Here is a 14904-nt window from a genome sequence, read left to right as displayed (position 1 = left end):
GGTCAACCCAGAGCTGGCCCCCCAGGAGGCACTCAGCTCCTTCAGCTCCCCGAGCAAACTCCATGTCTTTTTGGGGGTGTTGCCTCCCTCTCCCCCCAGATCTGACTGGCTGGCTTGGGGTGATGCTGGTAGCTCCAGAACCTGCAGGAAGCCTTCCCTGACTGCTGGGAAATGGAGAAAGGTGCCGCCTCCAGCACTGGAGGCTGTTCCCTCTGGTGCAGGAAGCTGAACACCTCACTGTCTGGGTTGTGGCCCACCTGGGACACGGCCTGGAGCCCTCCCTAGACTGGTGCTTTTTCCTGAGATGGGCACAAAATCATCCCAGCTTGATATGCTAACTTAGCTGCCAAGAGACTCCTAGGAGGAAGGCACGGGTTACTGTACCCATTCTACTGAGAGGTAAACTGAGGCCCTGAGTGGGAAGCACTTGCCCAAGGTCTCACAGCAGCAGTAGTAGAGCCAGAACTGGACCGCGAGTTTCCTGGAGCCCTGTCCGGGGATCCCTATGTGGGCCCACTGCCTCCCCCAACCCCCCTCTGCACTCAGCCCCAGCCCCTGAGGGCTTTCAGAGACCAGTAATCACCATCTTCATCACAGCGACAACACTTGGTCGTTTCCAAGGTGATGCTGCGCTCGTTATCCTCGCGAGCAGCACACAGCCCTCCGGGAGGAACAGGGCGGTCACTCTGTTCCCGTTGTAGACAGGGGCTCCCAGAGATGAGGGCCCTGCCCAGACCATTCAGAGGGTCGGGCAGTGCCAGGCCAAGGCCCCAGGCCTCCTGCCCCTCCCCCCACACGGCTTCCTATTCCATCTTCATAAGGAAGAGCTTTGCCAAGGTGTCCCCAGGAAGCCCCGGGAGGGAGGACGACAGCAGGGTTCCTGGAGCCCCCCCTCACCTGGATGGGCTTCTCCATGTCCCCATCACACAGGGACACCAATGGCACAGTGAATGGCTTCCAGACGGGGTCCAGTGTGTACTTGATGACCTGCAGGACAGTGAGGGGCAAGGGTGAGCTCAGGCGCGGGGCCAGCAATGCTCTGGGGCTGGGCCAGTCCAATGGGACAGAGCAGCGGCAAGGCGGAGAGACCCACAGCCACGCTTCTAGGGATGGAAGTGCGCACCCCTGTGGCAGGGAGGGAACAAGTCCTTCAGGTGCCATCATGGGCTTCCCTGTGCACTGCAGGACTGTGACTGCCCAGCGCCATCCTGGGCTGTCATCATCCTGAGTGGGACATCGAGAGGGAGGCTGTTCCCAAGGCAGAAGGAAGCTCCCAGGAGAATGGGATCTGAGTGGGCTGGCCGGGCAGGCCCGCTGGCTCAGAGACCCCCTGGAGCTCCAGGCACCCACCTCAGTCCTGTGGACCAGCATCCACTTGCCATCATCTCCTGGTTTATAAAACTCGAGAAATGGGTCTGACTTCCCAAAGAGGTCCTGGAGGAAGCAGGAGGATGCGGGTGAGAGAGGCACAACTCTACTGGATTCAGATGTGATGGGGGTGTGATCCAGCTGCCGCCCCCAGTCCCGCATCAGGAGTGGGAGCTGTGGGCAGAGCCAGCCTGGCCCCTCTCCCCTCGGCCTCTGCAGAGCTCAGCAAGGGGCCCAGGGCAGCTGCAGCCCCTTGGAACCATGCAGCATCCCCAGGAGAAACCACCCCATCCTGGAGTAGCCAGCACCTGTGCTCAGAGAGACCCTGAGACCTGGAGCCTGTGGAAGTTACGACTCCAGCATTTTAGATGGGGCAGGACATCAAGAGGGAGGTTGTTCCCCAGGCGGTAGGAGGCACCCAGCAGGGTGGGATGTTCATTTATTTTAGTGGGAATCTGAAACACTGAAACTATCCTAGCAGAAGGGCCTTTAAAACTCCATTTATTTGAGAAAACGTGTCATTCTAGGAGCTCCCACTGTGGCACAGTGGGTTCAGGGTCCAGCATTGTCTCTGCAGCGGCACAGGTTTGATCCCCGGCCTGGCTCAGTGGGGTGAGGATTCAGCGTTGCCACAGCTGTAGTGTATGTAGGTTGCAGCTGTGGCTTGGAGTCAATCCCTGGCCAAGGGACTTCCACCTGCCGCAAGTGCAGCAAAAAAAAAGAAAAGGTGTCATTCTAAAGAGGCTGTATATTCAAGAGGGGGAGACACTAAATAAGTAAATAATATACATTAAGCAGCAATTAGTGTTAAGGAGACAAAGGAGGAGGGGACAGAAAATCAGGGATCACTGCAATTTCAGGGAAGGCCTCACTAGAAGGTGACGCATGAGCAAGGGCTTGAGGGAGGGCCTGTCATGAGAATACTCAGGGCAAAGAACATTCCAGGCACAGGGAACAAGTGCAAAGGTCCTGAGGCCCGAGGATGCCTGGGGGAAATCCTAGGACAACACAGAGGCTGATGTGGCTGAAACAGAATGAAGTCAGGGAGTCAGGGGCTGCGGACACATTGGGTGGGGCCCCGAAGGTTATCAAAAGGACACGCACTTATGCTCAGCGAGATAGGGAGCCCCAAGGAGGAGGTTTCCAGCCCCGTCTCGAATACCTCTAAGTGATGGGAAAGCCACCACCTCCGTGGTGAAGACTCATCTGGGGTGGCCAGTAGGGCCATGTGCTATGAACTTGTCCATGGAGGGGCAATGCAGGTGGTGGCCAGAGGCCCCCAAGCCAGGCCACCCAACCCCAGGGCTGGGGGAGCAACCCCAGGGCTGCTTCTCGATGGAGGACCCCTCTGCTGCCTGCCTCACCTTCTTGTCCAGCTTCCTGCCTGCCAGACTCAGCGTGATGACCCGGTTGTCCGACAGCTCCTGGGCAGCAATCTGTGAGACCAGAGGAGTGCTGGGGTCAGGGCTGCTCCCCAGATGCCCTCCGGCTGCCCTTCAGGCAAGGTGGACACAGGCTGCCCCAAGGGTCAACCCTCCAGGGCTAGGAGAGGAGGGGAGGGCAAGGATATTGCCAGGTGATGCTGGCTAAGTCTCCTGTCTCCCTAAAGCCTGTTTCCCTCTTCTGGAAAATGAGATTTTTAGTAAAAACTCATCTGGAGTTCCCAATGTGGCTCAGTGGGTTATGAAGCCAAATAGTATCCATGAAGATACGGGTTCGATCCCTGGCCTTGCTCAGTGGCTTAAGGACCTACCATTGTCGTAGGTCACAGACGTCGCTCGGATCTGGTGTGGCTGTGGCATAGGCTGGCAACTGCAACTCTGATTCGACCCTAGCTGGGAACCTCCATATGCCCTAGGTGTGGCCCTTAAAAAAACAAACAAACAAAAAAAAAAACCCACCTCATCTGGATATGAGAAATAAGAAAATGACCCCCATGTGGCTCAAAAGAGAGGCCGTGAGATGGTGGGGGAGTTGAAGCAGAGACCTGATATGGGGGTGGTCTTGAGCTCTGGGGGAGAAGCTCGGGCCAGAGAGCAGCCAGACAGGCCCCCTGCCACCCCCACTGCAGACCCAGGGAGCACACACAACCACCCCCGCACACTAAGGTGCCTCCACTCTGAGGCTCGGAACCCTGAGGCCCAGGGCAGGGAAGGCACCACCTGAACTCCCTCGGCTGGCTCGGCGGCTCGCACGGGTCAGGGGGCATCCATGCCTTGGCCATCAGCCAAGCCCTCTGACCCCAGGCCAGCCAGCGATGCGCCAGCCCGGTGACCCCGAAGCTGCCACCTGCCCTCTCTGGGCCGCTCCTCTCCCCTCCCCCACAGAGCGGCAGGGAAAGCCCTCTGGCCACCAGCAGCCCAGGTGGGCTTCCTCCCCTTCCCCACCTTGAGGACGGCCTCCCCTAAGAAGCTATTTGACCCTGAGAACCCCAGACAGGCCGGGCTGGAGGCCCTTCCTCCCCTCCAGCTGAGACTTAGCCAACAACCCTGGAGGGGCGGCCCCTTTATTGCCCCCATTTCACAGGAGGAGGGAACCCGGGTCTAGATGGGGAACCTCCGGAAACGCTGGGGGCGGGGCAGCACGCCCCTTGGGTGGGATGTGTCCAGGCTGGCATCCAGTGGGGGGCAGCCGGCTTGTGCATTTAGACAGGGACGTCTTGAACCCCAAGAGGTGACATTCCCCAGGAGGGGACCATTCGGTGTCAGGGACAATGGATTAGGGCCTGGTGTAAGTGCCAGGTAGGCTAAGAATTCATTTTGCCTTGACCTCGGGCTGAGCACCAAGGGAACAAAAACAGCCAAGACTTCTGGGTCCCTCACAGCGTCAAATGCATGACTCCGCAGGCAGTGGGGAGCCAGGAAGGTTCCAGAGCAGGGGAGTGGCACCGCGTGAACACACACAGGTGCAGCCCTCCTCCCCACCAGCGCGGCCACTTCCCCTGGCTTCGCACGGGCTCTGATGGGGGACGATCCAGGAGAGACTCTCACTAGCTGAACCGGCTCAGGGCACTTCCTCCCTGGGCGTCAGCGGTCTCGTTGGTAAGACCAGGTTTCCTTGCCTTCCAGGAGTCTGGGCACCAGAGAGCTCATCCATGCCAGGGGCCTGCGCATGGCAAGAATCACTGTGCATCGTACAATCACTGCGCGTTGTACAATCACCACGCATCACAGGAATCATTGCGCATTGCAGAGCCGCAAGCAGAGCTCCCCTGGGCAAGGCTCTCCTGAAGCGCCTGAAAGACCCCCAAGGGTGGATGGGCAGGGGCCAAGCCGGGAAGGGGTGCGGCGGAGGCGCGGGGGCTCTGGAGGCCTCCAGGGCTGAGTAGGCACGTCCCTGCCCCGCCAGCCGACGTGGGGGCTCCTGGCAGCCCCCACCCCCAGCCCCCAGCTTGGCGGCTCCATCAAATGTGGAGCCAGGAGCCCGTTGCTAAGAGACCTGTTGCTAAGTTGTAAGTTGGGCTTTTTTACTCCAAACAAAGCTGGTGATTATCTGCCAGTGAAGCGGCCCATTGATGGGGGCAGGGCAGTGGGCCGTGCGGCTGGTGGGGGCACAGAGAGCAGGGAGCGGGGCGGGTACCGTAATCAAGCCCTTCCCAGCAGGCTTGTCATTTATCAGCAGCAGAGGCCGAGTGATCTTCTTGCTGGAGACAATCTGGAGGGAGAGAGGACAGAGAGATGCTGGCCTTGTGAGGGCTGGCGAGGAAGATCCTTAACAGGCGCCACTCAGAGCAAGATGCTCCGTGCCAGGCGCCGGCTAGACCTCCCCCTGCGTGATCCCCACCATGGGAGGCAGACAGCAACCACGGCTAACCGCACTGGGCAGCAGAGGAGACGGAGGGAGGCCCAGAGAGGTTAAGACACTTGCCCCAGGTCCCGCCGCTGGGCTGGAATCCCAGCAGTCCCATGCCCGCTGATCTGGCTGCCCCCAGGAAAAGGCTCTTGCAAGGCCCACCTTCTGGAGACCAGTGCAGGGAGTTCAGCCCCCTGACCACCCACCTCCCCTGGAGCGATTCACAGCCCCCAGCCGCCCAGGGTGTGAGCCCTGATGGAGAAGATCAAGCCCTGATGCCTTCTGTGTGTGCGCATCGGTTTGAGGAGTGAATGCATTCGCACAGGCTTCAAGGCTCAATAAATACGGCACAGAAAGGCAAAGCCGAAGGCTCTGGAACGTCGCCCTCCCACCCGCCTTTGTACACCCTCTTCCCACACCCTCCACACGCCACGGTTCTCCGTTTCTTGGGGAAGATGCCAGTGGTTCTTTGTGCCACTAGCGTGTTCCTAGTCCCCCCCCCGCCATGCTGGTTCTTCTTCCTAGTCCACTCTCCACCCTTCCCCACCTGGGGACCCCAGCACCCGGCTCCCGATCCTCTGGCTTGTGGGGGTTCAGCCACTGGGGGCGCCAGCAGGAACTGGGAGAGCAGGAGGGGAGAAGGGCTGGGCTGTGGCTTGGCAGAAGCTTTGTTGCTCATCCTTGGCCTTGGTTCTAGTCCAGAGGCCTCCCGTGGCGGCCACAGCTCTCCCCAGGCCCTGACAACACCACTTCCTGCCGGGCCCCACCCCCGAGGCTAGGGGTGGCCGGGCTTCCCGCTGGCCTCAGGCCCCGGGTACGTTTCCCCACCCCTTGTGGGCTCCCTGGCCCTGCCCACTGGTCAGTGGGCTCTCTCCTCAGTTACCCTTTGTGGTGGGCAGCCTGAGAGACACACCACACTTCTTACACAACTGCTGGGCCCTTGCTTTTTTATTGAACATCAACTCCTGGCAGGCCCGGGGGCACTTCAGTCTCCACTGGCACGTTTCAAAGGCTTTTCTGTTTTATTCACCTACCATCCTTATAGGCTGGGCAGAGCAGTCATCATTATCTGCAAGTAAGATACGGGGAACTGGAGGCTCAGAAGGGGCTGGGGGCTTGCCTTAGGGCACGGAGCCCCCAAAACTGACTGGAACTTGTGTCAGGGGCTCCTAGCCCTGCAACCTCCATTAGCCTACCAAAACCGAAGCTGGAAGGGGAAGCGTGACCCAGAGAGGGAAAGGAATTTACCCAAGGTCACACAGTGAGCCAGCCACGAAGTGGGACTACCATGGTGACTTGGTTGCTGGTCGGAGGCTCCCTCCCCAGGACGTCAAGACCACACCTGCTTTCTATCAATCAGAAGCTCTGGCCACAGGCGGCCGCTGCTGTGTGGTAACATCCGGCCAGCCCTGTGCTCAGCGCCCTCCAACAGGAGCGCTTGGGTCTGGCCCTGACGCCAGCAGCATCCTTCCTCCTTTATGGGCCTGCTGGCCCCCAGGGCTCTCTGCACTTGTGATGCCACCTTGGGGGCCAGACAGAGCAAAGCAGGCAGCAGGAGACGCTCCAGAGGGGAGGCCTGGTCCCCGGGAGAGCCAGGAACTGCCCTGCCCGCGCCCCCACGCTGCCCCATTTGGAGGGGGCCCGGCTCACCGTGCCCAGGCTGCAGGAGAACTGGCCCAGAAAATCATGCTCCTCAAGCTTCGTGCTGGACTTGTCCTGGTCGAACAGGGCAAACTTGAGCCTCTGCACCTCCTCGAAGCGGTAGTCAAGCACGAACTTCTTGGAGAAGGCGGGGTTGAGGTTGTTGACGGCAGTTTCTGTCCTGTCATACTGGCAGAGGGGCAGGGAGACGGGAGTCAGAGCAGGTGGCTGGTTCACCCCTTCACGGGCCGCCGGAGATCATGGTGCTAACAGTCTGAACACCCATCTCTGTGCCAGGCACCCCAGCCTGGGCGGCTGCGGCCATCACTGCTCCCAGCCCACAGATGAGGACACTGAAGCCCAGAGAGGTTCCGTGACTGACCCAAGGCTCAACAGCTGGAGGGCAGGGCCGAGATCTGAACCCCAGTCTGACCCTCGCATGCACGCCTGTAACCCACCGGGCCCTGGTTCCACACCCAGGCCCCAGAGCTTGGGCTCTGCCCCTGCCTAGGTAAGTGACAGAGGGAAAGTCCCTGTCCCCACCCGGACCGCAGTTTCCACTTCTGTAAAAGGAAAGGATTTGACTCTCTGGGGTTTTCATCCTTCGTATTTGGGGAGAACCCTTTTTTCTCAAACCGCATTTTAAAAGGAAGCTGAGAGAAGAAGGGGGGGGTACCCGGGGGAAGGGCGCGCAGGAATCCACATCTCCCGGGAGACGGATGTTTACACGCGCCCGGATCCCGGGAATGTCAAGACTGGGGACGGAGTGGCCCCCACACCCCACATGCTGTGCAAACTGAGGCCAGAGGAAGAACAGGGCCTTGTACTGTGGGTCACTGTGGGGCTGGGACAGGAACCCCGCCCCTGGCCTCCTGCTTGGAGGCCCCAAACCGCGGAGTCTGGGTGACAGTCTATTTTGGGGCCTGGGCTGTGTTGATTTTTCCTCCCAGCCACCCCATTTCCAGGGGCTGGAGAGCAGCAGGGACGGAAGAGGTCACGGCCCTGGGCTATTTTTAGCCAGGGTGTCTAGCCTGAGTGGGACAGAGATTGTCAGGGAGGTGGGGACACAGGGGGTAGGGCGGGAAAGGACGTCACTCCCTGCGGGGCAGCGGGGGGTTCCGGAAACCTGGCAGAAGGGACTCCAGACACGCCAGCCTCAGGCCTGGGGCTTCCTCCGGGGAGTCCTCTGTTGACCCCGTGTCCCACCACCCACTTCTGGCTGCACCGCCAAGGTGCTCTGCCCACCCTGTGCCCCAGTTGCCCTCTGTAAGATGGGGCAAAACTCCCAGCTCATTTCCTTGGCTTCGTAAGGAGGAGCCAACATCTGTGGAAACCACAGTATGCTCTGCGCGATGCCCACCAAGCCCTAGTTAAACGTATCTGGGAAAATTCATGTGCAGGTGAAACTAGCTGCAAGGCCGGCTCTCAAGCTGTTAACAGCCTTCTCCCGGACAGGCGGGTTCCTCACCCTTTTGGTTTCCTTGCTTCTACCTGGATTTTCTCAATGCACTACACTGAACACAGGCCCCTCTGGGAATAGGAAGCAAAGCCTTTGTGTGTGTGTGTGTCTTTTTAGGGCCACAGCCTCGGCATATGGATGTTCCCAGGCTAGGGGTCGAATTGGAGCTACAGCTGCCAGCCTACACCACAGCCACAGCAATGCCAGATCCTTAACCCACTGAGCGAAGCCAGGGATCGAACCTGCATCCTCATCGACACCAGTTGGGTTCTTTGCTGCTAAGCCACAATGGAAACTCCAAAACAAAGCCATTTTTAAACCTTGTAAGTTTTGGAGAGTTCCCATTGCGGTGCAGCAGAAACAAATCCAACTAGGAACCATGAGGTTGCCGGTTCGATCCCTGGGTTAAGGATCCGGCGCTGCCATGAGCTGTGGTGTAGGTCGCAGATAGCTCGGATCTTGCGTTGCTGTGGCTCTGGTGTAGGCCGGCAGCTGTAGCTCTGATTCGACCCCTAGCCTGGGAACCTCCATATGCCGTGGGTGCGGCCCTAAAAAGACAAAAGAAAAAACAAACAAACAAAACACAAATAAACCTTGTAAGTCTTAACAATTTGTGTTTCTCAATAACCTTCCTTAAGCTGCATCTTTCCCCAGCCCTCGGGCCAAAGCCTTCCAGGTCAGAAATCCTTGGCTGTGGCACCAACATTCCTGGCTCCAGGGCTCTCCAAGGTGGCAGGGGGAATTAAAAAATCCTCATTTCACAGATAAGGCAACAGGCTCAGAGAGGGATAGCCACTTGCCCAGCCACCCAGCAGGAAGTGACAGAGCTGGGGCTTGGTCCAGCTCTGGGACCAAAGTCTGAGTTCCCTATTTCTCTGTTTGCTCCTCACTGACTGTGCTCGTTTAGGAATAAGTGGGGAAAGTTATCTTAAAAATGGAAGCAATGGAGTTCTCATAACTCGACTCGTATCCACGAGGACGCAGGTTTGATCCTTGACCCGGCTCAGTGGGTTAAGGATCTGGTGCTGCCGCAAGCTGTGGTGTAAAGTCGTGGATGTGGCTTGGATCCCGTGTTGCTGTGGCTGTGGCATAGGCCAGCAGCTCCAGCTCAGATTTGACCCTTAACCTGGGAATTTCCATGTGCTGCACGTGTGGCCCTAACAAGCGAAAAAAAAAAATTTTTTTCTAAGTAACCGTGACTTCCAGGGGCCTGACCCGGGATCCAGCGGGAGCTCCTCCCCAGCACTGCAACCACCCTCCACCCCCTGCAGACGCACACGGAGGGGCCTCACCTCGATCCACCTGCAATCATTCTCTGTGAAGAGGACACAGAAGGGGTCGGACTTGGAGGTGACGTCCCGGTCCAGCAGGTTCTGGCCACTCACCGACAGCTCCACCTTGCACACGCAGTACTGGGAGCCCACGGGGGCCGCCCCCGATGCTGGGGCACCCCCGCCCGGTATGTAGGCCATGGGGGTCGGCAATGGCGGCAGTAGTTCCTCACAGTCTAGGGGGACAGCACTGGGGGTCAGCGAGGGGACAGATGTCTATCTATTCCAACACACCACCCTGGGGAGGCGTCATCACCAGACCCAGCAAGATGTGGGGACAGAGATGGAAGGCAAAAGCTTGGAGAAAGAATGCAAGAAATGTATGAAAAACACATCTCTAGGAGGAGTGTTCAGTTTGTCTTTGAAGTTATTTCTCTGCTTTGGTCCCTCTTTACCTGTGAGATACAAGTAATTTACAGATGTGTGATGCCCATGTGTCCGTGTTGCCCCTATCAGTGCAGCAACAAATCACAGTGGACACAGGCATCCCATTCATTCTGCCAGGAAAACATGGGCTTCTCATGAGCAATTTTCAACAGGCACCTTGTGGCTACAATGGAGGTTGTAAATGCTCGGGTTTCCCTCACTGCCTAGGCCACTAGGAAGCTCACTTCTGGTCACTTCCAAAATTTGAGTTTGTTCATTATCTGTCATGTTCATCCTGTATCGCCAGCCTAAGAACAGTGACTGGTGCACAGGAAGCACTCAGTATATATTTTGTTTGTTTTTCTTTTTCTTTTTCCTTTTTTCGGGTCATAGCCACAGCATATGGAAGTTCCCAGGCTAGGGGTCGGATCAGAACTACAGCTGCCGGCCTACACCACAGCCGCAGCAACACAGGATCCGAGCCGTGTCTGCGATCTGTACCACAGCTCACAGCAATTCCAGATCCTTAACCCACTGAGTAAAGACAAGGATCGAACCCACATCCTCATGGATACTAGTCAGATTCATTCTGCTGCGCCACAAGTGGAACTCCTATTTTGTTTTTTTGGTTTTTTTTTTTTTGGCTTTCTAGGGCCACACTCACAGCACATGGAAGTTCTCAGGCCAGGGGTCATATCAGAGCTGCATCGGCCAGCCTACCCTGCAGTCACAGCAACGTAGGATCTGAGCCGAGTCTGCGACCTACACTGCAGCTCACAGCAATGCCGGATCCCAACCCACTGAGCAAGGCCAGGGATGGAACCCGCATCCTCACGGATCCTAGTCGGACTCACCACCGCTGAGCCATGACGGGGACTCCTCAGTATATATTTGTTGAATAAAAAAGATGAGTGTATAAATCAACAAATAGACAAACCTTCCCTAGTGCGCAGAGCTTGCCCGAGTCGGGCCTTACCCTCAACGCTGAATTCACTCTTTCACTCGGACGCAAAGTCCCCAAATTCCAGGCTTTACGAACCCCCTCCGCTGTGAAGGTAAATTTCTGGTATTTCTTTACTCGAAGCAGCTCTGTTTGCCTCTGAGTGGAAGGTGTTCATCTGGAGCAAGCGTGGAGAAACCCATCTCCAGGGGCAGAGGGGAGCTCTGGGTCCCAAACGGAGCAGGCCCTACACACGAGCCCTCTGGCTCTCTGTGCCTCGGTTTCCTCATCTGCCCACGAGATGTCCCGACACAGTCCTACGAGGCTCCTGGACTCAGATCCTACCTCCACGGCACATGTGAAGTGAACACAGGCCTGCATCCGTGTGGATGAGCCCAGCACCTGGACGCTCACCTGCAAAGGCCAAGGTCTGACACCTTGACTAACCTCCCCGGTGCTTGGGTCCCTGGCCGTGCACCGGAGAAGGAGGCAAGAAGAGGGCCTTCCTTCTGGGGACACGAACCCACCTGACCGAGCTGCCCTGCACCGTCTATAAGCTGAGCCCGACACCTGCACGACGACACCAATCCTTCCTCAGCCTGGGGGGGCAGGTCCTAATATCGGCCCCATTTTCCAGAACATGACACCCAGGCTGGATCATTTATTCTAGAGAGTCTCCTAGGTCCCAAGACCTGAGCCAGTGCTGGGATCCTGCAGGGAGAAGCCCACCCGGCCTCAGCCCCCTGGGAGCTCCTGTTTCTGCCTGGCTGATGGCTTGGGGAGGGTGGCTGGGTCCCACGGACTGCAGGCTCAGGGAGGGCGCTGTGGCTTTACTGTGAGAGTGGTGGAAGTCCTGATGGGTTTTAAGCAGACAGGTGACATGATCTGATTTGTGTTTTAAAAGCTCACTCCAGCCCCCGTGGGGAGAAGGGGTGGTGAGACTAAGGAGAGGCAGCAGGGAGGCCGGGGAGGAGGCAGCTGTCACCAGGCCCACTCTCCCTCCCTCCGACCCCAGCCACAGCCCGCTCCCCAAGCACTGCCAGCCTCTCACTGGGCAGACAAAGCCCTGGTCTGCAGGAGGCCTGGGCGGGGGGTGAGGCCTGTAGCCAGAGGCCCCTCTCCGTCTCCCACTCCAGACACAGTGCCCCAGGCGTGCCTGGCAGTGAGAGGATCTGGACAGCGACAAAGCCAGTGTTCAGCCCCCTCCCTCCCCTGTCTGTCCCTAGAACCTCATTATAATCACACGAGCCCGGAGCATCAGGACAGCACTGCAATTTGCCTGCAGGATTTATTCTTGTCGTGTAAAAATTAGTTTCCATCGGAGGGGCTGCAGGGCCGCCCTCCTTCTCACTGTGTGCAGCTGGGTGGCCGTGCCAAGTGGAGGAGCAGTGAGCAAATCCTCGGGGGAGCAGGGCCACCCGAAATGGACATCTCACCCGGTGGCTGAGAGAACACCTGTTGGTGCGTACAGCTACCCAGACGTGTGGGGGGGGAACGACACAACAGCCCATCCCATTTTACACAGCAGGAAACTGAGGCTCACAGCAGGAGTCACCTGTCCAAGGTCCCAGAGCCAAGAGACAGCAGAGGTAGGGTGTGAGCCAGAGCTCCAGACTCCCAGGCCAATGTGTGGCCTTCTGGGGTCCAGCATGGTGGGACCGAGAACCTGGGGGCGCCATCTGAGAAGTCAGCCAGGCCAGAGGGAGCCTGAGGCTAAGAGGCCCCAAGCGCCCCAGGTTCCTCAGGGGTTACCCTGCCCACGCCCTTCCTCTCCCACTGACAGGGTGGATTCCAGCTCACCCGGCTCATCTCTGCCTCACAGGCCTCCTGCATGACAGGCTATGTACCACCCCGCCTGCTGGGCCACCATCCCGCCTGCTGCCAAGTCGGAGACCTCTGGTTTCATCCTGGGGGGTGTCAGGTATACACGCCCAGGTTCACACACTTCCTGGTGCATGTACCCAGGGGTACACACAGATAAACACACACACACACACACATGCACGCATATGTCCCCAGACTAACAGGCCAGCGCTCAGAGGAACGCTCTGGGCCACTTCTTCCCCCGTCCTCCCCTGTCTGAGGTCTGAGCTGCCATCCTCACTCTGTCCTCCTCCCCCTCCCTCGCGCTCTCAGGCCTGGATAAGGGCGTGGCCAGGAGGTCCCAGGGGAGGGTCGGGCGTGGGGAGCTCCTTAGAGGCCACTGCAATGCCACCTGGATCAGCTCGAAGGCCCCCGCTAGGGTGAGCGGTGAGTGGGCCGGGAGGGGCGCTCCTTCCCAGCAAGGGGCGGATCCCACGTCCCCACTCACCCTCTGGTTGGAAGCTTCTGGATATCCGAAACGGGGAGCACATGGTGTCTGGAGTTGGGGCTGGCGGGGGGTCAGCGTGGGCCCCTCTGTGCCAGCCGGCAGCGGGCAGCCGGGCCAGACCCTGAGGCCTGACGCAATGGAAAAAGAAACCACAGCTTAGGCTGGGCCAGGCCCCCTCCCCTCCTACTCCAGCAAGAGGGCAGGCGGGCAAGGTGTCATTAAGTGAGGGCTGGGCCTGCCATGCGCATCTGGGCAAGATGCAAAGGCTCCCTGGCTCCCCGGTGCAGTGCCGACCCGCCCCACAGGTAATTTGAGGTTTCAGGCTGGAGAGGGGCCTGTGAGCCGGGGCTTGCTTGTGGAGGGATGGTCGGGACTCCTGGCCCGGATGGGCACAGGCCTTCTGGGGTGACCAGAACCCCAGGGGAGGAAATGGAAGGTGGGGATACAAAATGAGTAGTCCCTTTTATGGATGGGGCAACGGAGGCAAAAAGCCGAGCACTTGTGAATTCCCGTTCAGTTCATTCATTCAGCCATTCATTCAGCAAACATTCCTTGAGCGCCCTGGGGCTACACAAGTGAACAAGACTGAGACTTGAGGAGTTCCCACCATGGCACAGTGAGTTAAGAATCCCACTGCAGCAGTTTGATCTGCAGCCCAGCACGATGGGTTAAAAGGATCCAGCGTTGCCACAGCTGCAGTGTAGGTTGCAGCTGTGGCTCGATTTTAATCCTTAGACCGGGACCTTCTGTATGCTGTGGTGTGGCCATTAAAAAAAAAAAAAAAGACTAAAGATTAAGTTCCCACAGGCTCCACTGGCCCCCGGCTCCTACATCATCTTAAACTTTGGGCAGAACAGGATATAAAGACTCTGGTGCTGAGCTGCAGGTCTAGAACATTAGAACATTCCAGCTTTAGCCAGAAACCTAAGAACCCATCATCCCTGACTTTTGTCTTTCCTTCACCCCCCATATCCCACTACTGCTGTCGATTCCACCCCCCAGCTGGGTCCAGCAGCACCCCCATATCCCTGCTGCCACTGCCTTGGCCCGGCCAGGCCCATGGCCTCAGGCTGGCCACACACTGGCCCATGACAGGTCTCCCCGCAAAACCCCAGCCCCCAGACTCTCTCTTTTCTACACCAGAGCTAGAAGGAGTCTTTGTTTTATTTTATTTTATTTTAGTCTTTTGAGGGCCACACCCACGGCATATAGAGGTTCCCAGGCTAAGGGTCTAATCAGAGCTGCTGCCGCTGGCCTACGCCACAGCCACAGCCGCGCCAGACCGGAGCCAAGTCTGCAACCTACACCACAGCTCACGGCAACGATGGATCCTTAACCCACTGAGCAACGCCAGGCATCAAACCTGCATCCTTATAGTTACTAGTCGGGTTCATTAACCACTGAGCCACGATGGGAACTCCTGGAAGGAGTCTTTAAACGTGGAAACCAGAAGCTACCACAATGAATTCCCCTTCCAGGTCAGGCCATCTAAATCCCCCACCCTCTGAGGCCAACTGGGCCTGACCTGACCTACCAGGCCACACTCCCCCTCACTCAGCTACACTGCCTTCCTTCTGCCCTGTGAACATGCTAATTTCTCTTCTGCCTCAGGGCCTTTGCACTTGCTGTTCCTCCTGCTAGAAATGCTTTTCTTCACCTGATGGGTCTGAGTTGTCAGCTTCCTGTCACCTCCTCA

The 14904-nt window shown here is 58.1% G+C and overlaps 1 protein-coding gene across 1 annotated transcript in view; it reads right to left on the bottom strand.

Moving 5' to 3' along the window:
- CPNE2 (copine 2) overlaps nucleotides 1-14904 on the bottom strand; it is a 49317-nt gene that overhangs the window by 21922 nt on the left and 12491 nt on the right. Inside the window, exons 2-7 of the mRNA XM_021093901.1 lie at nucleotides 9553-9767; nucleotides 6811-6990; nucleotides 4948-5022; nucleotides 2733-2804; nucleotides 1351-1434; nucleotides 898-987 (exon numbers count right to left, since the gene is read on the bottom strand). Of these exons, the coding sequence (XP_020949560.1) occupies nucleotides 898-987; nucleotides 1351-1434; nucleotides 2733-2804; nucleotides 4948-5022; nucleotides 6811-6990; nucleotides 9553-9732 (681 nt within the window). The 5' untranslated portion in view covers nucleotides 9733-9767. The remainder of the gene's footprint in view (nucleotides 1-897; nucleotides 988-1350; nucleotides 1435-2732; nucleotides 2805-4947; nucleotides 5023-6810; nucleotides 6991-9552; nucleotides 9768-14904) is intronic.

The sequence above is a fragment of the Sus scrofa genome, chromosome 6 (assembly GCF_000003025.6).
Source record: "Sus scrofa isolate TJ Tabasco breed Duroc chromosome 6, Sscrofa11.1, whole genome shotgun sequence".
Classification (NCBI taxonomy): Eukaryota; Metazoa; Chordata; class Mammalia; order Artiodactyla; family Suidae; genus Sus; species Sus scrofa.
Note: the sequence above shows the minus strand (reverse complement) of the source record. Positions and strands in the feature narration are given on the sequence as shown.